The 26,800-nt window shown below is 44.0% G+C and overlaps 1 protein-coding gene across 5 annotated transcripts; it reads right to left on the bottom strand.

Annotated features, from left to right (window-relative positions):
* Positions 1 to 752: 752 nt before the first annotated feature.
* Gint3 (GDI interacting protein 3) lies at positions 753 to 26,602 on the bottom strand. Of its 5 annotated transcripts, none has more exons than XM_084599686.1 (9): positions 26,462 to 26,602; positions 19,964 to 20,292; positions 16,501 to 16,597; positions 13,088 to 13,297; positions 10,900 to 11,046; positions 9,343 to 9,590; positions 7,767 to 7,896; positions 5,144 to 5,230; positions 753 to 1,140 (listed from the first exon to the last, which is right to left on the bottom strand). In XM_084599686.1, exons 2-9 carry the CDS (start codon positions 20,185 to 20,187, stop codon positions 904 to 906), a joined length of 1,380 nt encoding a protein of 459 aa, XP_084455812.1. In that variant the 5' UTR covers positions 20,188 to 20,292; positions 26,462 to 26,602; the 3' UTR covers positions 753 to 903. The 5 variants fall into 5 exon arrangements, with proteins under 5 accessions (XP_084455812.1, XP_084455814.1, XP_084455813.1 ...); XM_084599688.1 differs by having other exon boundaries at positions 13,088 to 13,282; XM_084599687.1 differs by lacking the exon at positions 26,462 to 26,602 and adding an exon at positions 25,802 to 26,039.
* Positions 26,603 to 26,800: the final 198 nt, after the last annotated feature.

The raw sequence follows: 26,800 nt of genomic DNA, 5'->3' as shown, positions 1-26,800 counted from the left end.
CGTGGCTGGATACTGAATTTTTTTGGCAGGTTGTGTGAGATCACTAAACCGGACGATGTGGCTGGAGCTGTCTACTCTGTTTATAGAGTTCAACGTCCTAAAGTGACATTGACTATGAGAGATGCCGTAATGGAGGGCTCCAGAAATTTCGACCACCTGAGGTTCTTTAACGTGCACTGACATCGCACAGCACATGAGGGCCTTGCTTTTTGCCTCCATCAAAAAGCGGTCGCCACGGCTGGGATCCAATCTTGCATCCTTGGGCGCAGCATTTGGGAGCCCTAACCACTCACCACTGCAGTGGAGCCTGCCCACTCTGCAACTCTGGTTTATACGAGAGGGTGAAATGTATACTGAACGTTCCAAGACTTCTCGGAGAGAGTAAGTCGTGCTACTCCTAGGCCATGCAAGTGGGTCCCTACGACATGGTTAAAATGGGCCTGGTTTCTCGCATAATGTCGAAGCTTACAAGTGTATGCTAATCAGTATGTGGGGTAATACAGGTGCAAATTTAGGGGTCAATGATTTAGCGAGTAGCCGAGGGCATGTATGCAAACGGAGGGCCGCAAGAGGATCCACAGACTGGAGCCTTTAACACTATCGCGTCATACCCTTAAAAGCGGGGCTCAAGCGTCCCCTCAGTTTTTTTTCACGAATATTCTGCAGGTCGTTTTTTTTTTTTTTTCTGCAGCAACTGGAGAGCAGAAAAAAATTCAGAGGCTGCCTCATGTATCCCTCAAAGCATGCATTAGTAACAAGACACCGGCAATAGTGCCTTTATTTCCTAGCCCCCAAATTTCTTCTCCTACGCGCCACAAAATACAATTTTCCTTTCGCCTACATGTCTGGCACACAATCCCAGTTTTTGACAATCAGTCAGCCATAGTAATGCCACATGAGTGGCTAAAGCGGTTGGAGCAGTGCCTTCAGTTCAGGCAGAAGATCGGGCGGCTTGGACTGGCCCCAAGATGCGGTAAGGACGGCGGCCGGCACCAGCTTCAGTTCCAGTAGGGTAGCCTTGGGCTCGGTCAGTGTGTGGCCTGAGGGTGACGTCAATGTGCAGTCGCTGCTGGCTTCCTCCATGCTGTCCGAGAGAAATTCCTTCACAGCAGCAAGCGGCTCGTGCACGGAGAATGTGCCCTGCAATTCCAAATACCATTTACATGTTGTCAAAGAGTTCGATGCACGGTGCATGTGGCTCTGGTCAGTCCAAGGGAGAAACGAATACAAAATACAAATTTATTGCGAAGGCAATACTACTCTAGGTTTCGAGCTTTCAGCGTAGCGTGGCTGGTAGCCACTTCTTACCCACGTGACGCTGTGACGTCACACCGCATGTGACATTAGGGTGAGAGCTGGGCTACCAACTCAAGCGGTCGGCAGGAGCTGCTAACTTTGGTCTCTCGTTTCACATGAGACGGTTATGTCAGAATCAGCCTGCTAGGACCCTGGCATTCATGTTACCTGTATAGGCCACTAAGGCGCATTCATACGGCTTGGTTAAAGCAGGGCTAAAAAGCCCTGCTTTATGATCGATATGTTTTCTGAGCATAAGGTGGCATCACAGACTTTTTCACGCATATATGCGCAACCTATTATTGTGGTAGGGACTTTTATTTTTTTTTCATGGAAACGGCTGGTGCTCGTCAATATCCCTATACATAAAACTCCTTTCACATTTGCCTTCATACAGGGCTTCCTTCTCCGAGAACAAAGCAATTTTCAATAGCATTTGTGCCAATCTGATGAGGCTGGCACGAATGTCATGCCATGCAATGTGTAAAACATTCCAACTTTATGCGATGGAGAACTTCTGCAAATAAAAAACAAAAAATTTAAAAAACCCTGCACGAAACCCCAAATATTAATTCAGAGTGCACTCTGCATAAAATCTGGACAAAAAGTAAGGTTATAGCCTGGTTCTCTATTCCGAACTCTTATGGCAGTTAACCTGGCTTTTTGACAGCCTTAGGCAAAGGAGAAGGTGGCTATAGATATGAAATAAAGGGTGCTGCGGGTTGTCAAGAAAGGGCATTCAATGAGTGGAGTGAGTAGGAAAAAGGTGAAACGGGTGTAGGGCAGGGGCACTCTGAACACTGAGTAGCAACTGCTGTTACTGTGTCGGAGGAATTAACATATCAGAGCCCTGGCTTTGCTTTACCATGCTGCATGCATCTAAAATATTGCCTTCTCAATTATGTATACAGGGCATCCCACGTAACCTGAAACAGGAATTAAAAAAAAGGGTGAATCTTGTAGCTGGGTGAGACCGGCGACAGTGTTTGTCACCAAATAGTACTCCTCAGAGTATTTTTATATTCCGCTCAATTACTGAATTAACTTAGATGTAATATGCAAACTCTTTATTATACATTTTAGGGCCAAATGCCCTTCATTTTTTTTCAGCGTTTAAAGAAAGCCTGCGAAATATGAAAAAAATACCATGCGACTGCTGCGGTCCTGCGCTACCGTATTGTAGGGCTGCCAAACACAATTTTAAATAACGAAGCGTGCATGCTCGTCTCGAAATGAGTGGCCGATAGACGCCACTATGAGCATAGTCTCAAAACCGCATTGCAGATTTTACCGGGGCACAGAAAGCACGAGCCACAATCAGCGATAAGCAATGGGCAGAGGCCACCAACAGCAATCTTGGAGGAAGATCTTATCGAGCTATATCACACCAACAAAATGAAAATGGAAGAAAGAGTGCTCAAGTTGCTTAATTCAAGGCAGGCTTTTTTTTTTTTCTTTTTATTTGTGTCGTGGTGCAGGTCGTAAAATGAGTGGCAGCCGACCACTTGGGCAGCCTACCGTATGTTCGTTTGTCCAAACGTTGGGAACACTGCAATATTGTAACGCACGGGTAAAGTCAAATGACATTTTTTTTATATTTCGTGGACTTTCTTCAAATGCTGGCAGAAAACAAAAAGGCCATGTCATAGGTACGCTGGTAGAAAAAACTGGATATGTTGTTTCTGAACCCCCTCCTCAACTTTATGAAACCCACTTGGCCCCAAAGTGAATAATAAAGATTTAGCAAAATTTAAATTCACTAATTGACTGGAGAGTAAAAATACAGTCAAACCCACTTATAACAATATATCAGAAATAATAATGAGCAGCCACTGCACCGTCAGATTTGCCATGTGTTCTATGGTTAAATAAACCGCTTATTACAATGGTGTCATATTACATTAACGGTTATAACAATTAATATGGTCACCGAAAGTCAACAAAAACGCGGAAACGCGGCAACCAGAAAAGCGAGCGCTTATGCGGAGATGCCAATGCCAATGCAGCAGACAAAAAAAAAATTGGGACAGAGCGCGTCGAGCCAATGCGTTGCTCGGGTGGGCCAGGGGGCTTCCTTGCTGCGGAGATGCGGGGAGGACAGAGCGCTTCTTCACGATGAGGAAGAGGGAAGGCGTAAGGCTCAGCTAGGCACTGCTATTCTGAGGGAGAGCTTTGAGCGCTCCCCCTCAAGACTGACTGTGGCCTAGGATGCTTGCATCCTCTCTGCCTCTGCACGGTGGAGCAGTCCATTCTGAGGGTGCGCTGACCGTGGTGCGTTGCACTATCCTCCCCGATTTGCTTTGTTCAGGCGTCCGCTTCCTGGCTGCATACGTTTTGTGGCAGGTGTGCAAGCGCTTTCCTGCGAGTCTCTCTAGCGTGGTTCTCCCAGCGTGACATCATCGTTGCCACGACCATGCTGGCCCTGGATTTTCTGTGAACAGCAATGGAGGATCCTCCTTCAGGAAGTGCGACACAACCGGCGCAGAAGAGGAAGCGAATGGTAATACTGCTAGAAGTTAAGCAGAACATTGTATATGAGCACAAGGACTGCGCAAGTGCGCAACTTGGTATGTAAGTAGGCCTGATGCAACTGACAGTATCGACAATCATCCGCAATGCACTCAAGATTGAGAACTTTTGAAAGGAATGCCAGTGCTGTTCATATAATGGACAACAGCCGAAAAAGGCTTCAACACGGGGCCTACAAAAACATGGAACAGGCGCTTCAGCAGTGGCTCTTGAACGCCCGTGCAGCGAACCTGCGATTAGTGGCCCGATTTTTGCGGAGAGAGCAAAGAACTTCGCATACCTCCTGCGCAACACAGATTTCCAGCTTAGTGGGGGTCGGATTCATAGATTCAAAGAGGGACATCGAATCGCCTACAAGGCAGTCATAGGTGAGGCAGGATCGCTCGATGTAGACGCTAGGCAGAAGTGGCTTGAAGAAACACTGCCCTACATCTGAGAAGCATACGCAGACCGGGACTAGCACAATGGGGACGAGACTGGGCTGTTTTTCCAGACTCAAACCATCGAAGACGCACGCTCGCAAGGGCGGCAAGCAAAACAAATTGAGCGTTACCCCTTTCTTGCGTGCCAACATGGACAGCAGCGACAAGTGCCCCATCTTCGTCACTGGGAAATCCAAAAATCCCTGATCTTTTCGTGGTTCCGCGAGGATCCTGGTTCGCTACCATCATAACGGAAAAGCATGGATGATGGGTGAATTTTTTCACGAGTGGCTGGTCGAGTTTGATCAGTGGATGCAGTGTGAAGGCAGAAAAGCGACATTGGTACTCAATAATTGCACTGCGAACCAAACAGCTCAGAAGCTCTCGCATATGGATGTTTTTCTTTCCTCCCGCCAAACACCACTGCAGGCTTGCAGCTAATGGATGCAGGTATGATTGCTTGCTTCAAACTACTGTATTGGCAATGTGTTTTGAGCAGGCTCGCGCTGAACCTCGGCATTTCTGTCCGAGAAAGCCGACCGGTACCAGACTTGAAGATCTCGCTCCTGATGGCAGTGCAGTTCAATTTTGGAGCATGGGCAGAAGTAATCTCTTCCACGATCATGAACTGCTTCAGGAAAGCGGGCTTTGCTGGAGGTGCCGGCGATGCGGAAGGTCACGAATCTCCTGCCGCTACTATGATGACTGAACTTTGGTCTACAGTGAGCGGCAGCGACTGCGATGCGTCGGGACTTGAATTTTTATATGCAAACGATACAATCGTGACAGATAAAGAGCTGACAGACGAGGCTACCGTCGCAGCAGTCACAAGTGCGGAAGACGTTGACAGTAGCAACGATGATGATGAATCAAAACCTGTGCAGACTGCGTCTCACCAGGAGGCTTTGAGAATGATTCACTCCCTGCGGGACCTTGTTTTTGCTAAGAGCCTTCCATTGTACCATGTTCAGTAGTTGGATGCCCTGCAGAAAAATGTCGGCCAGATTGCCGTGAAACAGACAGCGCTTACGGATTACAAGTTTCTTCCTGCTACGTAATAAAATGTGTAAGCTACCTCGACCTCGTTAAATGTGTAGTCTATAATGTTTTCTTTTTTTTTTTCATCCTAGCCCGGTTGTAACAATTATCAACTATAACAATGATATTTTCCATGGCACTTCAATATTGTTACAAGTGGGTTTGACTGTACTCTGAGGAGCACTGCATATGCTGTTGGTTTCACGGAAGCTTAACTGCACCATTATCTATTTTTAATCCATGGTTCAAGTTAAGCAACACACTCCATGATTGGCCCGAAAAGTTTGCCATTGCATTAGTCTTAAAAATATATGTCTTTTCATTAGGGGTGTGCTTGGCCCGAAAAGTTTGCCATTGCATTAGTCTTAAAAATATATGTCTTTTCATTAGGGGTGTGCGAATATTGAAATTTTCGAGTATGAATCTAATATGAATTGGGAAAAAAATGCCTTTGAAGTGAAATATCTGACTGAAAAAAAAATTTAAATATAGCAAGCATTGTTCATTTTGCTTATTTCAAAATGTATGTGGTATTTGCAAATAAAATTAAACTGCAATTGCACAGAAGCATATGTCCTGGAGAAAAATTCAGTATAAATTTTATACAAGGTTTCATATGTGCTAGATTTCTGTACTATAGGATGGACCTGCATGAAAGCAGGTAGAGCTATCACATTGCTGCTGAATGCAGTAAACTCTCACTAATTCAAACTTCAAGGAACCAAAAAACGTTCAATTTATTGGAAAGCTCAAATTATTGAATGGGCCTGAAAAAAGTGCCGGAAACCGTTTGCATCACAGTAATCTTATTTGATTAACACCTATACGACGGTTGCCTGTATCTGAGATGAAAGTGAGAACGATGTTTTTTCCACATTTTGTAAAGTGCTCCGCTTTGTGCACACTGTCAGGAAGGTCCCTCTTCACAGAATGACCCTGTCGCGTTTTGAGGATGCTTCAATGCGCAGTCCACGTGGTCAAACACTGCGGTGATGCAGCAGTAAATTCGAAATTAAATTCGAAACTAAATATGAATACGAATCGAATAACAAACATTTTTATTCGAAATTTTGAATATATTCGCATACACCTACTTTTAATGAAAATTATTGTGAGGACCTAAGCTCTTCCTGTTTGGTATATTTGTACAAATGAGACGAATTTGTCATTTTCTCCAATTTCAGTATAAATCTGGCTAGCAATTCTATAAAAAGTGGTTGAAGAGACCAACCACTGAGAACACCTAATCTTTTCTTTTCAGTAAAAAAGAGAGCTGGCAGAGGTGGCAGAATCAACAACAGTTTCATCAGACAAGTTGTAGCTGATTTTTTTTTACCGACAATTTTTTTATCGAAGCATTCACACATTTTTATTACCTCAGTGCTGGAAGCCCTGATTAGTGATGGCAAATGCATGCTTGCAAAAGTGGTTTATCGAACTCTGTAATATATAGGATAGCCTCTATTTCACCTCCCACTCCTAAAGTTATGGCACAGTGCTATACACATTATCAATACATATGACTAAAGATTTAGCGGACCACGGTTGTCGTCGAAAGCTAAAAGCACATCACTGGTGATGTGAAGGGAGCATTGCTTTTCACATAACAGTGCACCAGAGGGAATGCAAAGAGCAATGAAATATGGAGGAACAAGGAGCACTTGAAAAGAAAAAAATTTTTAAGATCACTGCAGAATCTGCACTGGAGAAATGCGTAGATCTAAGCGTTGTGTTGTCTGCAAGCAGTGTCAGCGAGATTCAGTGAGTGACAAATACTGCGCCTTTCCCTTCCTGTGAACCAATTATAGATTGCCAGTGAACTTTGATGCATTCAATAGAATGCTGGTTGTGCTCGACAAGGGGTGCGCGATGTACTGTGTGCAACAGATACACTCAGGCTTTCCCATTTCTGCACTGAGACACATGACCGGAATCTGAGAACCCAAACGGGAAGTCGGCTGGTGGCCATATTGGTTCTCAATTACACACTTAATTGGCTTGAATTAATTACCCAAATAACCCACATCAACCACTTTGTCACTTGCAAACCTTTCCTTGACGCTCTATCCGATGGTATCATTCTTTTGCCGATATATACCAACTAGTTCCTCTTTTACATCAACAAGGCCATGCCTACGTGAGACCCGCCTACATAGCCGTACAATGCTTACGCATTAAAAGCCATATGTAATGAGCCATGGTCATGTGGTAGGATACGCCAATAATGGCAAAATTTCAGTGAAATGAGTGAGATGCGCTTCTCAAGTCAGTGCAAAAAATTGTGAGAAAATTGGCAGCTAGCTATTGCCGGTTCCAATATTCTCCTACTGCTTTTCTGCTAGCACCGCTTATTAACTAATTTATTTGTGCTGCACTGTCACCCATCATACAGTGCCTGGCCCAGCAGTCACTGCTGGGTTTCATAGACTGAACAAAACCTTACAGCGTCCAAAATGAGCACCAACAGAAAATGCCTGGTACCTGCAGCAGGAAGCCCGAGGGCAGCCGAATCCGGATTAGTGTGTAGCGGTACATCATCTGTTCTCTCCTCTCGTCACGCTCACGCATGGCCTTGGTGCGCAGTGTCGTTTGCAGGTCAACCTCACGCCGCCTGCAACCAAAGAACACATAATCCATGCAGGTCCCGCCGGGGTGGTGCACTGGTAAGACGCCGGACTACTGTGCCACAGTACCCGGGTTCAATCCCAACCGCGGTGACTGCATTTTGATGGAGGCGAAACGAAGAGACGTCCGTGTGCTGTGCGATGTCAGTGCACGTTAACGATCCCCAGGTGGTCGAAATTATTCCCTAGCCCTCCTCTACGGCTCCTGTTTATCTCTATCCACCTTCACTCCCAACTTCCTTCCTTCCCTTACAGCGCGGTTCAGGTGTCCGCAAAAACAAGTAAGACAGATACTGCGCCTTTCCCTTCCTGTGAACCAATTATTATTATTATTATTATTATTAATCCATGCAGATAATGTCGTGCAAGAAAAACAAAGCACGAGATAATGATCCTTAACTATGCACGCTGAATCTGACTAGTACAAGTTTTTGCCGAATTAGCCGGGCCTATTACTGGTGTTCATAACCAGTAGGGTAAAAATAAAAAAAATGACTCAAATTTATTCCATGACTAAATCCACTGAAAGAGCCGTGCAGAGCAGGCTCTGAAATCACATGAATGTCTTTTCCCTTATCTCCCTTCTCCTGCTGCGCGGTCATTACCATGAATAGCTGTACCAAGCGTCTCTTGATTCCGCCACCAGTGTCGTGAATGGGGCTTTGATATCTGCTCTTTGAGCAATGAAGATGCCTGTTGCTATGGCACATTGATTGAAAAAGATGTTTAATCCCACTCAGTGAGTTAATGCACGCTAAGCCTACACATCTTCCCTTGTTTGCCGAGAGAAACACATGACAACTAAAAGTTGGACGATTTTATGTTTTCTTTTTTTCTGTTGAAAGTCTCGGGTCATGTGGAACAGAGAATTAAGACAGTCATAACCACAGCCCCAAATCCTGCCCTCAGACTGCCACATCAATTGTAGCACTAGTTTGCATTACATACCCTGTTTTACTTTCTCTCCCTATTTTGGAGGTGGCATAGGCACACGATGTCACCACTTTTTATGCGGGGGCAATTCTCAGACAACATGCCAGGCGACAGGCCACCACGAGCGGTGAGGCATAGTTCGAACAATTCGTGGCAGATGCAACGCGCATTCAAATCGATTGCGTTTTTTTTATTTCCGGGCTTCAAGCTTCAGAACAAGAAGTGCAGTTCGCATTATCTGATTTGGAGTAATCAGCTTTAGCGGCATTTGATACTTGTGCACCTCAATAAATATGCCTTTTTGTGGCAGTATTTCACAGATTTCATTAATTTAGCATGACAGTAATTAGAAAATAAAGATGACATACTTGATTTGCACTCAGTTTTTATTATTGGAGTTGAATTCACACCCAAAATTTTCCATTCGTACAGGTCTAAAAAAATGAGTGTGCGCTTTTTGGTAGCTAAGAAAAAATGAGTGAGTGAGAGACCAGTTCTACCTGGCCTCCTGCTCACGCAGCAGCTCGTCGGGGCTGAGGTTGAAGAAAGAGTCTGGCAGCACCAACTGCTGTGCCGCCTCGTGGGGAAGCAGCACACGCAGGGACCTGTCCAGCACAGGCATCAGGGGCTTGGCACAATGCAGCGCATCGGCCAGCACTTGAAGCTGCTCAATGTCACTCTCAGGAGGGAACTCGAGCCACTCCTCAGATGCGCACTCCTCGTCATGCCGCCGCACAAAGCCGGCCGCCTGTGATGGGGAAACGAGGGTGTTACATTTGCCTTTGGGCCAGCATTATGGGTGCTTGCCGACAGTCTTGGTATGATGAGGAGCTAAACTGGAACACAGGGTGCCATATCACACGTTCCAGAATACACTGACTATACACATCAAAATCCATGTCATTTTGTTTACCTTTGTAGACAAAGTCGAGCAAAGTCACCTCCACGCCACACATCGCCTAACGATTAGGAGCGAGCGAATATCGACATTTTCAAATACGAATCAAATATGAATATGGGAAAAAAATACATTCGAATATAGAATATCTGAGCAGTTAAAAAAAATGGAGAAACAAAAAATAGGAAATATTTTGCTTATTCATTTCAGAATTCACATGGTATCTGGAAATAAAGTTAAACTAGAACTGCACAGAAATGTACAGCCTACTAAAAAATTTCAGTATAACTTTTATACAAAATTTCACGTACCAGTTTTTTGTACAGAAAGCACCTGCATGAAACTGGATGGAGTGGTCATGCTGAACACAGTAAAATCTCTTCAATTAGGCCATCAAAAAACTAGAAAAAATGTACAAGCCAACCAAAAGCTCAAATTATTGAATAGGCCTGAAAAAGATTACAGCTGATTTGCGTAATAAATCAAATGCGAAGTAGGTGACCAGCACTCCTTACCCCTTCCATACTTTTCTATGCGTTTTACAGCTTGTTATGCTTCGTTTTGCACAGACACAGAACATTCTCATGCATACGATTTCAATACCTGCACAATGTTTATTTTCATTTCTTTATATTCCAGTGCACAAGAACACAATTTTTCATTTTTAAAAATTTTATTGCAGATGAACAAGCACAGTATTACTGTTTAGTAGTTTGATTGTAAATTGGTTTACAGGAAAGGAAAGAAAGTATATCTGTCAAACTTTTCGTGTTCTCCTGAATCGCACCAAAAGGAAAGGGAGAAAGGTAGGAGTGAAAGTAAAAAAGAATGAAAGAGGTGCCACAGAGGAGGGCTGCTGAGTAATTTCGACCGCCTGAAGATTGTTAACATGCACCGATGTCGCACAGCACCACGGACGCCTCTCCGTTTCACCTCCATCGAAACGCAACCGTCTGTGGTCGGGTTCACCGGCAACAAAACATTCTATATCATCTGCGGCCAATTTTTATTATTTGTATTTGCTTCGAAACTAAATATTTGGTGTTACCACACCCTTCATAAAAACCGCAAGATTACCTCATGCCTCAACCTGGCCTGATACAAACAAAGTAACCGGCAAAGTCACTGAAACAGTTGAAACGGAGAAGTGTCAACTAACCTGGAGGAATTCTAAAGCACCCTCGAGTGGCAGCACCCGTTCCTGGAAGATCCGGTTGTTGAGGCGGATGCGGCGGTATTTCTCTTCTGACGGGTGATCTGCGATGTTGTTGAGATACTTGCACAGTGTCTCCACACCAGCATCAACCTGTCACAACACCAAAACGTAAAAAGATTCACTCAGGGCTTTGACCCTCCCGTGCACACAAGCAGTACTTCAAAACTGTTCTGCACAAAGCATATAAAATGACCAAGTGAGTTTCACACTCAACGATTGACGACTTAATGAAGGTCAACTCTAGATTCTGGAGATGGGTCTAAAGCTCAGTGGAAGCTTTCAGTACCTAGAGCATATTGCTGAAATGTGACATTAATGCAAGAATATGTTAAATATGCAAATGACTAGACATCACTAGCAGTTAACTGATGACAAAGTTTTGCGTACAAGGAGCAGAATGAAATGCACAGTGTAGGTGGTGCAGAGATATGCACGTTTGTGGCATGCATGCCTTTGTCCAAGACAGGTGTTTTACAGAGAAGCCCTGCAGCAGGCAATTTGGTGCCACCTGGGCCTGTGATCTGGAAGTGTGTACGGAGTAGACAAGCCACTTCGGTCTATGCCGATTGGCCGGAGCCCTCAATGAGAAGTTGGTGGCTTCACGAGGGCAGCCGAACAATCTTGAAATAAAAAAGAAGGCGATCTCCTATTTTTTCTATTATAGAAAAAATCCGCTGTTAGCCTGGAAAAACAATGTACTACTAGCCAACAAACGCACTTGCCAAGCACAACGCAAGAAAGTTCTGTATTGCTGAATGCCAAATTGAATGTAGCACTAGCTACATTCTCATATTCTAACATTTTCCCGATAGGAGCCTCAAGCTTATTTGACCTTTCACCTTTGCCAGCGCTGAAAAACTCGTCATCAATGGGTTTCAAACCCAGTCAGAGGCAAAAAGGTCACCTTTGTTGGCCACTGTAGCAGTCAGCTACACCAATCGGTAGCCGGTTAGCTCCCCTCTTTCACGCTACATTTCGAATGTCACTTTCCTCATCTCCTCCGACAAAGTTGCAATTAAGACTAGAATGGGTGGTATTTTGACCTGCTGTCTCCAATTCGAGCAAGATGTGGATGAACTGGTGTCTCATGTGAGAGTTTTGCTCTAAGAACGCCCAGTTTTCCTGCTCTGGCTCTTAATTGGGCTAGTTGCTCACTGGATTCAGACTTTTTGTGTGTGTTCCTTTTCTGCTTCAATGTCTTATGCTTTCCCTACCGACAGGTGTGTTGGATAAACTCGCGTCATAGCGCCACCTACATGTATCTGAATAGGTCGCGCCTGGGTTAGCCTCCATGCTATTCTAGGCTCGTTCAGATTGCCGCAAGCAAAGTATGTATTGCATGCTCGATGATGATACACCATAAGGAGTACACAAGCTCACACAAAGCGTTCAGTTAGACCAATGAATAACGCCACTGACGGCTTGACACAAGGAACGTACAAGCTTATGTGAAACATTCCATAGTGCTATTCTGCATTACATTCTGTGCTTAGTTGTGCTATACTGTCTGCCAAGTCCTTTTTCTTGCAAGTGCAACATTTTAAATTCTCTGTGGCTCTCACCTCGTGGTAGCTTTCCAGCTTTTCACCTCGCAGAAAAGCTACCAGTGGAAGGGAGACAGCAGCAAGGTCAGAGCGCCTTCAGTCCCATTATGTCTTATCAACGACAACAACCTAATTGCAGTTAAACGAGGTCAATAAGTAATAACTGGATAACATAATATTGAGGATTACATGATAATGCAGTTAACGGCACTTGTAAGTGTACAGTGGCGTTGAGATGCACATAATGCATCAGGAGTCATCGACTGTGATGGCGGTCGAGTGTGACAAAGCTCAGGGTTGTGCTTTGGCTGGCATGGCACTGCTGTTCTCTGCATGCTAAATGTGTGAGTCATTGAAATGCCGGCAAGCGTAAAAACACAAAGGTAACATTCGTGACACACCATGTCAGTATGTTGCCACAAGCGTGTAATACACAACAGCTAACTTCACTCACATTGCACGCGCTTCCTACTGTCCACTACTGCTCCTTCCTACTCTTCTGCCTCCCTCACAGTCCTCCTCCACTAGGCAGGTATCTAGGCCAACACTGCAGATCTGGCACAACTAACCGCTGTAACAGTGCCCACCTTGGACTGTGGAGCATTGCAGGTGTGGATGAGCAGGCAGGAGGTGAGGCCAGGCTCCTCGGCCATCTGTTCATACAGGAACTGCCGGATGCGTGCCCGCATCTCTTCGTATGGGAGTCGCAGTTCGGGGCCTAGCAGCGGGTGGCCAAACACCACGGCGTTGTCCCCAGCCTGGGGCCCAGACTCCAGCACCACCTGGGCACGTGCGTACTGAATTTTGTCAACAGGCTAGTGTGCCCCTTCACATGGCTAAGTATGGAAGTTTACAGCATTGTTTGAAAGTACTCGAAATTCATGCTCGCCACAAGCTTATTTGCTTCGCTGCTTTGCAAACCAGCTTTATTTTTGTGCATACCACATACTGTGGCAGGTGAAAATATGGACGCATTCTATATTTCAACTTTTATTTTGACTATTTCCCAATGTTTCCGTAGTCTGGAACATATTTCAATGTTTTGATGCGAAGGAAAATTGTTGCAAAAATGCCTTAGTTCTTGTTTTGTGTTAAGAGACACTCAAGAGAACTCCATACGATTAATTTTGTCAGTAAAAAATTGGTTCTCTGGCTCTTTTTGGCTACACTGACAGCAAAAGAAGAGTTTATTGGTGAGAAAGATTTCAGAGCATTGCTGCAAACGAATACAAACTTACTGAAAACAATATGTCGCCAAAATTTTGAAATTAATGACAATGAAGAGTAACCTCACATCTCTGCGTCCTAAAAATGGTATTAAAGCATGCAGTTTAGCGACTGATAAAGACTGCGTCCATGCTTCATTTTTTTTTTTTTCTGTCATCTAGCTTGTAAAGCATGACCATCAATACACACCAACTATCATTTGTCCCCTGTGTCCCGTTACAAATGGTAGTTTACTACTTTCTCCATTTTTGTTGCTTCCCCGAAACGGCTCTCAATAACTGAAAATTGGGAATAACAAAAAGCAGTAAATGGAAGCTGAAATGAAACGATGCTACACAACTGTGTTAAACTTGCAACTGACTCTTGCACAGTCTGGGTGCACAACAGCTACTAAAAATATAATAACAACAAACTTCAGCTGCTGATGAAAACAAAAATCTTTCTCGTACATAAATGAGCAAACAAATAAAAGCGCTAAGTAACTGTTTTCAAAACACTTAGGGGGGGGACATGGATCTTAAAATTGGTTTTGCTATTTATAACCAAATTTTATGAAGCCTCACAGAATTGTTCCCTTTTTTTTCTGCTGATTTCAAATATGCAAAAATTTCTCTTCTAGGGCAATTAGTTCTAAAGATATTAGAGAATTATTACTATTGTTTGCTCAAACAATAAGAGAAAAAATTCTCATTAGAAATTAATTTTTAATACACAGGTAGATACTACAAAGTGTAAGGAATGGAATGTTGGAAGCACATTTTTTATTTTCATTTCTAGAACTTTTATATCTTATCTTGAAATCCTTACACAGTTGCCATGCCTGTGAGTGTGAAGTTCAGTGGGCTGTTAAATCTCTATTATTAGCTCAATTTTAAAACTGCTTCCAACATTGCATTCCCTACACTTTATAATATCTATCTGTATATTAAAAATTAATTTCTGACGAGCATATCTTTCCCTATTGTTTGAGCAGACAAGAACAATAACTCTCAAATACCTTTAGAACTAATCCCTAGAAGGAAAATGTTTGCATATTTGAAATCAGCAGAAAAAAACTTAACAATTCTGTGAAGTTTCGTAAAATTTCAGCAATAAATAACAAAACCAATTTTAAGACTCATGGCCCCCTTTAACAGTAATATTTGCAGAATACTACCTCTCCATAGCTTTGAACAGTTGAATCAGCAATGAAAACAGATTAAAGTGATGCCATCAAAGCAGCCAATCAGTTCATATTCTTATGCTCAAATAAGTGGATGGAGGCAGGTTCGAGCAGTTTGGAGCAGCTCGGGGAGCAGTAATAAAGCCATTTTGGAGCAGCTTTGGAGCAATAAAACCAAACTTTTGGAGCATTTTAATCCTATTTTGGAGCATGTTTCTAGGCTGAAACGCTTTTATTAATGGCGATTTTTCCTTCCTGCATATAAAAACATGCAATTTGAGTACTTTTCATTCTGTGTTCAATGCTCTGCTGAATATGTACGCATCTCTGACAAGAAATGACAAACACTCAAACATTTATCAATCCTTAAAATAGCGCAACTGGCCTGACCAACAATGGCGATCAGACTAGCAAAAATGGAATCCTTGCTTCTATAACTAAACATCAACTTTAACTAAAAGGTTTTCACTATTCTGACTTCGCAGATTCAAAGGTGGAGTCTGCCAATTCGGTATGCTCGAGCACCGCCACTACTAGTTTGGAGTTAACATCAATGAGGAGAGAATTTGTGCTATCTTGTGCATATCTTTTTTGATCTTATGCCTGTGCTGACAAATGTCTGGGCAATGGTCAGTAGTGCCTTCGGGGAGGATAGACGACACTGAATGGTAGCCTTTTCCTCCATCAAATTCCTTACTCCATGGCACTCTGCCAGTGGCTGCTTACATTATCGCTTCAACTGTGACAGGGTTTCCTTAATTTTAACACTCTGGTAACAGGCCCTGTATGGCTTTCCAACACTTTCGAGAACATTTTTAGCGATTGACACCTAAGTGGCATCACCTCCATAACAGTTCAAGTCTGGCATAGGCATGACAGCCTCGGTGGTGTAGCTGCTTGGTTTCATAGTAGAACCATTAGAGCAACTCATGTAGTTCTTTGCACTTGGACAACTTTTTTAACGGCTCGTGGTAGTTTGCGGTGTCTGCTTCGCTCGCTGCTCTCTCTTCCCTCACCGCCAATGATTCAAAAGGCTGGGAGAAAGCGCTATGTCACGTACACAGAGCATTTTTTTGCACTTAATTCCCTCTAATCTCTAATTCCCTCTAAATTATATGCCTCTGCTACTGGTGTGCTGCTATCATTTTTACTATGACGGCCCCTATACCATGTGCATGCAACTCGCAACGTGCCATCACCGTGCTGCGATTATCACAGTCGTTTAGTCAAACTGCATCAAATTGCAATTCTTGTAAGCCCACTGTGTGGCGAACTGTGTTGCGCTAAATTTGATGGCAAAACATCCGAACAGCCAGTTTGTAACAGTTTTGGAGCAATATTGTGTTTTGGAGCAGGATGGAGTAGGAAAAGCAGTTTGCAGCAGAAAGGAGCAAATGAAGCAGCGCTTCCTCCCCTGGTACAACTAAAAAGTGCCTTTACTGCCAGCATTGTTATTGCCAATTGCTTTGTATTAATAAACGATAATAACTTACATGCTCACAAAACACCTTAACTTGAAACAAACACCAGAGGTTCCATAGACAAATCTGGACCACCAAAGGTTTCAATTCAATCTGCATGTGTTTGACAGGAAAAGAAGGAAAAACTCACTGGAGGTGGTTTTCGTCTGCTCACTGGCTCCGGTTCTTCCACAGCAAGCTGCTGTTCAAGTTCTTTCTTGGCCTGCGATTTGATAGCAGCCACAGACCTGAAAGCAAGGTGTAAGCAAGACAAATTTAATGTTACACCACAGCAGTGCGCGCACACACTAAATAAGCTTATGCAAATAAGCAACAAACAAACAAAACAGCACGAAAGACGAAATTCGAAACGTATTTCATGTTACTGATGATGATGACGGATTTTTATGGCACAAAGGCAGCAGCGGCCAAAGAGCGCCAACAGCAATAGGTCAACACGAGCCTCTAAGATCCTCTAAGGTAAGGGAGGAATTTGCCAATAACCAGCAATAAAAATCAGGTCAGGTACATGGGACCTACTGAGAGTTTAGTATGCTTTATTCTATGATTTGGAAATGCGGGTAGTGTGCAGAGCTTACAAATTCACTGTGCACAGCGCAGTCTGGACTCGTGTCAAAGCTCAATCGTGCAACATTTAAAAAATTTTTATTCATGGTGCGCAGAGTGCTTTCAGTAACAAGAAGCAGAGACAGTCATGCCACTGGCTTCTGTCTGTATGCCTCTATGCTGTCTGCATGCCTCTAGGATATATTTAGGCATTTGCAATCCACTCAATGGCATGACTAGATTTCTTTTGCTGCTCTTCAGGTTCTTTTGAATGCGGACAGATGGCGTCACACAATGCAGTCCTACCAAGTTGCGGAGCTGTGGCTGCTGTACTGCAGGTGTTACACGATAGCTTAGTGCCATGGTGTGCACTGGCTTGTTAAAGTGCAAAAGGGCACAGAAGGATTGTAACTACTATCAATGACTAGTCATTCTTGCTACTCCGTGAACGAAAAAGGAAAGAGAAATGATGAAGAGACAGTTTCAAAGCCACCAATGACGGCTACGACATAATTGTAGTCATTGCAAGAATGTGATAAAAGAGTGCAACTGCATGACATTTAATAATGGCTTCAGGAGGCTGTCACCATTTTTAACTTGAGCTGTTTGTCGAACAATAGTTGCAGTTGCCTTATGAATGCATTCAGACACATGGATTAGTTTGCCTGCAGAGCGTCGACTAAGTGCAGTTACCAAAGTAAAACATTCTGACAAGCCAGTTTGTAATGGTCTTTAAGAAGTGTTGTGCCTTGATATGACAATTATATGAAAACAAAGAAAGGGTAGGGATAGGACAGAAGGGCTTCTTTCCTATCTTCTCTTCGTTGTTCCTGTGATTGCTCTTTGAACGCACAGCATCTCTTAAATATATAGTTACTAGGCCATTGCTACAAAAGGTCTCCGTAGTAACAGGTAATAAAAGGTTGTTTTCAAGCTGACTGGGTGACGCTACCAAACACATAAAACAAATGCAAGACTGCACTTTTGTTAGGGCTATGACACAGTGACACCACCACCCCCCACCACCATTGGCAATCTGGCTATGTCCACAGCAGGACAATGGCCCTGCCATTGATTTCCAATTAATTCAACGCTGCACTAGCTGAAGCTATGCAACCTCCAGTGGCTTTCCAATCTCATCTGCCCACCTAACTCCTACGGGGCTGATGAAAAGGCTTGTAAGTAAGTTGCAGACAGTGCAGCCAGCTGTAGAAAGGAAAACAAAAGGGTTAAGAGACGTTCGTCAGGGGGACTATAGAAGAACAATATGGATTACACAGTGAACCTGCATTAATGACATGCTTGCTCAAACCAAGAGGTATAAATGGGCATAGGTAGAACATGTAATGAGGATAATGGACAACAAATATGTTCAAACATTGCTGCGGTTTTGAATAACAGACGTAGAAAACGATACGAGACACTGGAGCGCAAACTATCAACTGAAATTTTATTGTAGAGAACACACATATGAACGCTTTACACATAAAAACATCACAAAAACTGACAAGTCAGCAATGTTGCTATCGTATTATTGGGTAAACATGATAGTTAAATCTCGTTACAAGAGACAGACACTCGGTTATAAGCAACACTTGAAAATGGTTTGGTTAGTTTTCCTATGTTTGCCATGTTAACAACACTGCATACAAGTGACATGGTTACAAGAGACACTCTGTTACTAAGGACAACTTTTGCAAGCCCCTAAAGTAACTTCTTGCCCCTAAAGTAACTTCTTCACTACTGTATTTAAAAGAGACAATTAACCTAGGTACACTCATGCAACGCAGCTGACTCGTACCAACTCGTATGTGCGGCAGTTTAGATCTCCTTATCTAAATTATGTTCCATATCAGTATCCTGTTTTGTTGTGTTATGTCTGGAACCAAGAAGGAGTGCCTCCTCTTGACTAGGAAGTCAAAATGTCCTTGTTGTTTCAGTCACACAGGAATGTGATGACAGTGGCTGAAACAATAAGGACATTTTGACTTCCTAGTCAAGAGGAGGCACTCCTTGGTTCCAGACATAATGCAACAAAAAAGGACACTGATATGGAACAGAATTTAGTTAAGGGAACCTAAACTGCCACACATACAAGTTAGTAAGAATTTTTGGTTACAAGAGACATCTTTCTCAGGTCCCTTGAGTGTCTCTTGTAACGAGGTTTTACTACATCTGCCACAAAAGATCATTTATCTCTTTTTTATTTTCCCAACAATTCCTTTTCTTCTTTCCAAACCTTTCCAAAAGGTCGCTTACACACGTCCCTTTTCGTGATTCGATACAGTAAGCCTCCCACAGTTCCCTGGTTAGCTTGTCTCTGGATTTTAGAAGAACTGCCGTCTCATGGAAATGTGGTGTGCAATGTTTGCATCTAGCGCAGTGCGGCGCCACATTTCCAGTTACAATAATCTCGCTACAGTTGTACCTGTGCTCTCTGAGCCTTTCGTTGAGGCATCTCCCCGTTTGCCCCGCATATGCATGACCGCATGAGAGCAGGATCTTGTAAACTACTCCTTCGCAGCACTCGACAAACCTTGTTTTGTGCCTAAAGCCACAAGACGCCTCTGTTACTGGCTTACGCTCCTCATTTACTTTCACGTACATTCCTTTTCATGCCAGATTAGAAACCATTTTGACAACAAATGGTCCCTAAGGATACTGCAGAGGATCCCATTAGACGGCAATGGTAGTGTACAGCGGGAGTGGCATGGGGCGTGGATAGGATGGTTGCAGTTGGCACAGGAAATGGCTAATTGCAGCAAAGAAGGAGAGGCAGAGGTAATCAGGCTGCTCTGCTGATGACTGTGATGACTGTGGTGCTCAACCACTTGCCAGCCCCCTGCTGCGCTTGCATTCCCTTGGAAGTCACTTTGTTACCCCAAGGAACCATCAGTTACCTTCCGTTTGCATTACATTACGTGCCCTGCCCCTATCAACATGCTCGCTATTCTCTAGTAGGATATATTTAATCTATAAGTGTCTTCCAATACACCTAAAGGTTGCACACATTAAATCCTACCCAAGGCATACAGACATGGACTGACCAGTTGGGATGTGCCTTGGCCTGCTGCTGCTCGAGACGTGCCAATGCAGCAGCAGCGGCACGCTGTGCACCTTCGGATGGAGCTCCCCGCTGCGGCTGTGGACGCTGGGGTAGGGTTCGTACATGAGACACATCTTCCTCGGCGTTGAGGCGCCTGCCAGGCCCCGCTTGCTTGAACTTGACCTCAGCCTTGCGCTTCTTAAAGAAATCTCGAATGGCTGCCATCTAGTGCTGCCACTGATGATACTTCTCAGATCCGAGGCGAGTGCTCCTCTGGCAGCTCCAGTAAGCTTGCCTCCTTTTGGAACTCTTCGATCTTAGCACTCGATGCTGTTTGTGAAGGAGAGAAAAAAAAGATATTCTTACACTTTGCAGCACCATGCACAGTGGCACAAAAACAAAGCTATTGAGGCAGCAGTAGCCACCTGTTCTTTTTTTTCTTTGGCGCATTCCTGTACAAAGCTCAATATGGTGCCTGTAACAAAGCAGCATCACGCAGTTCCTCTTAACATCAGCTTTCTGGTATAAACCAAAGTCACAGGGCAGGCAGCTAGAAAGGAGGTGTGAACCATTTTTTAGCAGGGTCAGGTAAAAGAAGACATGCGACACAACTGCTGAACAAAAAAACGTTGCCAACCTATCACCTACTCACATCAGAGATTGCCTGTTCAATTCAGCCCAGCAGCACTTTACCTAACAACGAACACATGATGTTGGCACATGGTAAATCGGTTGGCTTACTGTCGACTGCCAGCAAGACAATTCATTATTTTGCGTGTTAGCGTACAGGGCTAGTTAAACCGAAAAGCCACTGCCATGACCCTGAATTGAAAACCATAATCCAGAAATGCCAGAAAAACACGCAATTCCATAAAATAAATTTGGTACCATTGGGAGTCTAACCTAGGCCCCTCTGCAGAGGACCGGAAGGGTCGTTGGTACCAAGTGTCTAAGACGGGCACTTAGCGAACGTATTGCAGTGCATTTGGGATGCCTACTGGTGTTATAGTAATACAGTAGAACCCTTTTATAGCAAAGTAACTGGGACCAGCAAAAATCTTTACTATATCAGGGTCTTTACTATATCAGTTGTTGGTGATGACATGGTCCTGAAGATGCTGTCTGGTAGTTAAATGGGCACTTACTGAACACATCTTGTTGCTTAATAAAAAAAAACTGAAATACCTTCCTTCTCTCCCTTATCATCTCTTCGTGCAATGTTTTTTCAGTCATAAATTTTCTTTTTTTTTTTACATTTTGTGGAAATACCTCTTAAGCATGAGGACAAAGTAGCTACTAATACAATCAAGTATGATTTAAAGTGAAAACCGAAGCCTTGAATGAACGCGGTGTCACTTTTTGCTGTTTCTGTTCTTTAAAAGGCAATAAATGATAAATGCGTGTGGCAGTCAAGTGCTGCAAGACCGCACATGCTGCACCTCCACTTCTTGCCTCCGCTGCCTCATGCTTTGTGCTGCACAGTGCTGGGAATGTTTGCCCAATTCTTTCCTTTCCCTTTTTTGCCGCTATTTTACTATGCTTTACTTTTTGAACGGACCGCACTGCCTCCGCTGCCTCATGCTTTGTGCTGCACAGTGCTGGGAATGTTTGCCCAATTCTTCCCTTTCCCTTTTTTGCCGCTATTTCACTATGCTTTACTTTTTGAACGGACCGCATTGCCTCCTTTCCATTTTTGTAGACAGCATTACTTTTTTTTTTCCTACGCGCTGCGTGCTTTCCCTCACGGCTCCAAGGCTTCCGTAAAGTAGGCTTCTCCTTATTGCTGCTAAGCCTAGTGGTAAAGCCACTTAGAACACTTGGTGCTATTTTTCTGTTTTCAAATACAAAAAGCTTTGCCTCGCGATTCTATGTAGTGTGCGGGCGGCGCTTTCATATCATGGGAGTCATCGCCACGGCCAGGTGCACTTTACTATGATAATAATAATTGGTTCAGAGGAAGGGAAAGGTGCAGTATCTGTCACTTGTTGCTGTGGACACCTGAATCCCGCCGTAAGGGAAGGTAGGAAGGTAGGAGTGAAAGTGAAAAAAAAGAAAGAGGAGCCGTAGTGGAGGGCTACGGAATAATTTCGACCCCCTGGAGATCTTTAGCATTTTACTATAACCGCTTTTTGCCAAAAATGTCTTTACTATAAAGGGGGAAAATGTACAGTTGTCTATGGAAGACGAACTGGGACTTCAGTTTCACTTTACTATATCCGAGTTTTTACTATATCCGAGTTTACTATAGCGGTGTTCTTTTAGACATTTCAATAATTTAAACAAGAAAATTAAAAAAAATCATGGCCTGGAAAGGCGGCGGTTTAAGCGAAGCTTGAGCATCCAAATGTCTGTAATCGGTCTGCATGAGAATTTTTAACTAATGCAATCATACTTTACAAATGCATTCTTGCATCCTGTTGCCTTCCCCCGCAAAGTTTACATATGTGTGAAACAAATTAAGGGCCAACGCAGCACTACTACTGAGCACAGCAACTTTTCCATTACAAGAAAGAAAAGGTGGCTTGCAGTTATCAAATCTCCATTATTGTATAACCCCAGATGGTCTAAATTTCCAGAGTTCTCCACTACGGCATCTCTCACAGCCTGAGTTGCTTTGGGACGTTAAACCTCACAAACCAAACCAAACCATTATTGTATACAATCCTTATATGATGTTTGTACTGCCAAGTCTGAATATGCATGTCAGGAGTCTGGCTAAAAGCAAAATGGACAAAAAGATTTTTGTTGTATGTTATAGAACAGGTCGGTTACATTTGACAACCTTGTGACTGATAAAAAAGAAAAAAAAAGAAAAGCTTAAAATGCACAATTTTCTGGAATTTCTGAAGGGAAAATAAAATGACAGATGGCTTTCCTGACATCACCTCTACACAGTAGCCCACATCTACACAAATTTACAGCTAGTTTTTGAGTAGAGCAATGACATGGTTAGAACAAGAAACCATGTTTATGGGCACATCTCTAAGTTTTGGCACAGACTATCCCAGCACAGGATATGATTGATTATTACAGCCTGTAAGACATTGTGTGGGCAACACAGTGCCTTGCTTCCATAAAGTGTTTTGAAACATTTCTTCGGCCAGATGCCGCAAAGGTGAACAGCAATTGTTGGCAATGCGAATGCAGCAACATATTCTGAGGCTTACTCCATGCCATTACACACACCTCTGCATGTGTGGTAATCTGCACAGTAATCATTAAGTAATATAGCATTAAACAAGCGAGAGTTAGGTGGGCAGATGAGGTTAAGTTTGCAGGGGTCAAATGGATACAGCTAGCACAGGACTGGGTTAACTGGAGTAATATCGGAGAGGCCTTCATCCTGCAGTGGATACAGTGCGGCCGATGATGATGATACGGTTAAATTATATGTGGAAGGAATACATCTCAAGCGAACACATCACATTAGTCTCGTACCTAAACAATTCATTTTAGATGATTTTAGATGCCCATAATATCTCAACGCAAAAGTGTTCAATACACTTCACAACCTCTTGCCTTGAAGGCAGGCTGTGCAGTTGGCCAAGGTGCCCTGTTCATGATCTTAGATTTCGAGCAATTCGCATCACCACACTACTTTTTCACCCTTTCACTGACAACACATCAGCAGTGACACTATTGGCTGTGGGTGCGACATTCATACCACCCATGCTAGACTGAATCCATTTCAGCTAAGCACGTTTCAAGGAAGTGAATTTTTGAACATCTTCCAGTACTGTCTCTCCCAATGTGGCAGCAATACTGCTTTTACTCTAGCTGTAGTTAACATTAATTAATCATCATCACAGGCTAACTCATTCACAAAAATGGAACACAGGATGGTTTAGTTTCATTCTGGATGCACCTGCTCATGGGGCCTTTCATCGCAGTCCCACGTGAGTGAGCATTTTTGAGCATTGGTCTTGCATGCAGCTGCAACAGCTGCAGCACTCGTTAAAGCTGCAGATGTTCCTTTGTAGAAGTCTAGAACAACTGTAGCTCAGCACCGGGCCATTGCAAACCCCTATAATTTCTAATAGCCTTCCCTAGTGCATTTAAAGGAATGGTGAGGATAAATAAAAGCTTGGCCTGCATGAATAATTCACTCCGTCGTTCCAATGACAGACCACTGTTGTTGAAAACTAAGCATTTGCAAACTGGAATACACCATAACACGAAACATGGGTGTTGGTTTGGTTTGTGGGGTTTAACGTCCCAAAGCAACTCAGGCTATGAGAGACGCCGTAGTGGAGGACTCCGGAAATTTCGACCACCTGGGGTTCTTTAACGTGCACTGACATCGCACAGCACACGGGCACCTTGCTTTTCGCCCCCATCAACATGGGTGTTGGCACCCCCATCTGTGTTGGCAAGTAAACTGCATGAGCCGATAACGAATTTTATGTGCTGATCCCAAGAAATATGCCACACTGCAATTGACTTCAAAGCCGTGGAAGCATATCCTTTTTAGTAAGGACAGCAGGAGTTCGGATAGTTCGGATGAACTGGCGGGAAGACCTTTAGATCAAACTTTCTTGGAGATAGTCTTTTGCAAGGAATAAAGTGAAAAGGCCACCAGAGCTATAACCAAAACTTTTACAGGCAATATTATACAAATCTGGCCTACAACTACATTCTGCAACTGGACATGAGGTCATAAGTATGATCCCAGTTTTGACGGCTTCATTTGGCAAAAGTTTCTGACATTTTGTGCACGAGGGTTTCAGCACGGTATGTGGGGTTTAATGTCTCGAAGCTGCACTATATCAATGACAGATGCCAGGATGGACCGATTTTGACAACCTGAGGTTCTTGAAAGTGCACTGACACAGCACAGCAAACAGTTATCTTCATTTTTCCACAATCAAAATGCAACCACACTGGTCGAGATTAAATCCCAGGTCCTCTGCCTCAGCAGAGGAATGAAGCAGCCACAAAGCAGAGCAGCAGCTGTACCAAGATTCTGCTGGACAAAAATAATCCCCCATTCAGTCTAGATAAACAGGCAGCTCTAGAAAACACAGTGACTCATATGTGCTCCCTTAGCAACATCGCATGAGCATCTATGAATTATTTTGTAATTATTAATTAGCATAGTGACCCACGAAAATGATAGGTGTAATGTTAAGAGATGGGAAGAAGACACAGTGGGTCAGAAAACAAATGTTAATGCGATCACAGCTGGAATCATGAAGGAATAGGCATAGGCAGGGAATGTTATGAAAAGGCAAGGAAATTGACGGTCCCTTAAAGGTAACGAACTGATATCCAAGGGTTAATTGCAGGCCAGTGGGAGGGGCCTCTATCTTGCAGCAAGAATAACCTGGCAGCTGATGGTAATAATGAACTATAGCTAGGGGTGTGAAATGTCATGAACATGATTAGCATCTGCAGATGTGCCAACAGCTCTGCTGATAGAATAAATATTGAACGACAAAAAAGACCAATATGAAGGTGACAATTCAATCACGTGTATGCATACCAACTAGCACAACCTGCCATTTTTTTTTTTTTATGTAGAACAAAAATGCCACTAGAACGAGAATTCAGACAATGTGCCAAGACTATGATCAATAAAGGCATTAAACTTGCAAGCAGAGCCTTTTTCCATGAATAGCACAGCTTCTTGGGCACTGTCAACAACAGTCCCCTAACGTCGCACAGATGTGCACCCTCTCTGAGACCAAAAGCATGACTAGACACATTATTCTAAAGTTCGCTTTGGCGTTAAGACCCAGAAATACGGAGTGATCCTCAGACCATCGTGCAAATGTTACAACAGAGCAGAACCAAGCATGGTGCCAAGGCGTGCTGACACAATGTTTTAAGAGCACGTTACCTTCGCCGTAAACCACCGAAGCCTCGCACGCAGTGCTTCTTATTTGTCGCACAGGTCGCAAAATGCAACACGTACCGCCCGCCTCCTTGGCTAAACGTCTGTACACGCGGCGTCAGGCACAATAATCTCCAGGCGGGGAAAACGGCAATGACGGTGCGCCTAGGGCGGAAACCGAACACACGATCTTTGGTACAAAACGTGCCCTCGGGTCACGCAGCCTTGTTCGACGACGCATCGCCCGTCGGGAGTCGATAAAGGCACGCAGTACACACGCATGCACGTTCTTCCGCCGGTGTCACGAAAAACAAACCTGCGGCCCCGCCCACCCCCGAAAACACGGCGTACGCGGCCGCTTTGAAACAACTTTGCGGGAACAACTAGAACTAGACCGCCAGGACTAGATTCGTCACCTGTCGTTCCTCAAAAACAAAAAGACGACCGTTATTGTTTCCAAACACAAAAGGCAGCGCAGCAGTTGGCTCGGCCCGCGCGTCGTCGCAGCATGGTAAACGGGCACGGTCGATCGCGTACGCCGCGCCGGGCGCGCCAGGGGTGCCTCATCGCATCACTGAACATTTGAGACCGCATATATACACGTCGAGTAGTTGTACGCGTCACGGCCGCTGCAATTCACCACACGGCAATTGTCCCGAGACTCACCGACGTTCAGAAACTGGTCTGCAATCCGATCACCCTGTCTGTGCCACACGTAGAGGATAAGCGCAACGTTGATGGACAGTATGACAAGCAGGATCTTGGCGACGGTCCTCTCGAACTCGTCGTTTCCCAGGCACCACGTCTCAAGTTGCTCGTAGACTTCGACCAGAGGTCCCGTGAACAGACTGGCCTGCGTCCAGAAAGGCGGCGGCGGCGATACGCTCGCTTCTTCTTTCTGGCTACCGGAGAACCAAAACATTTACGGAACTTTGGCGGCAGCGTCGAGACGGGCACCTTGCACACGAGGAAACACACATGAGCGAAACCGCGCTCCCTCTCTGC

Source organism: Amblyomma maculatum, chromosome 1 (assembly GCF_055883805.1).
Source record: "Amblyomma maculatum isolate TAMU_Amacu chromosome 1, ASM5588380v1, whole genome shotgun sequence".
In the NCBI taxonomy this organism is placed as follows: Eukaryota; Metazoa; Arthropoda; class Arachnida; order Ixodida; family Ixodidae; genus Amblyomma; species Amblyomma maculatum.
This window is presented reverse-complemented; position numbering and strand designations above follow the sequence as displayed.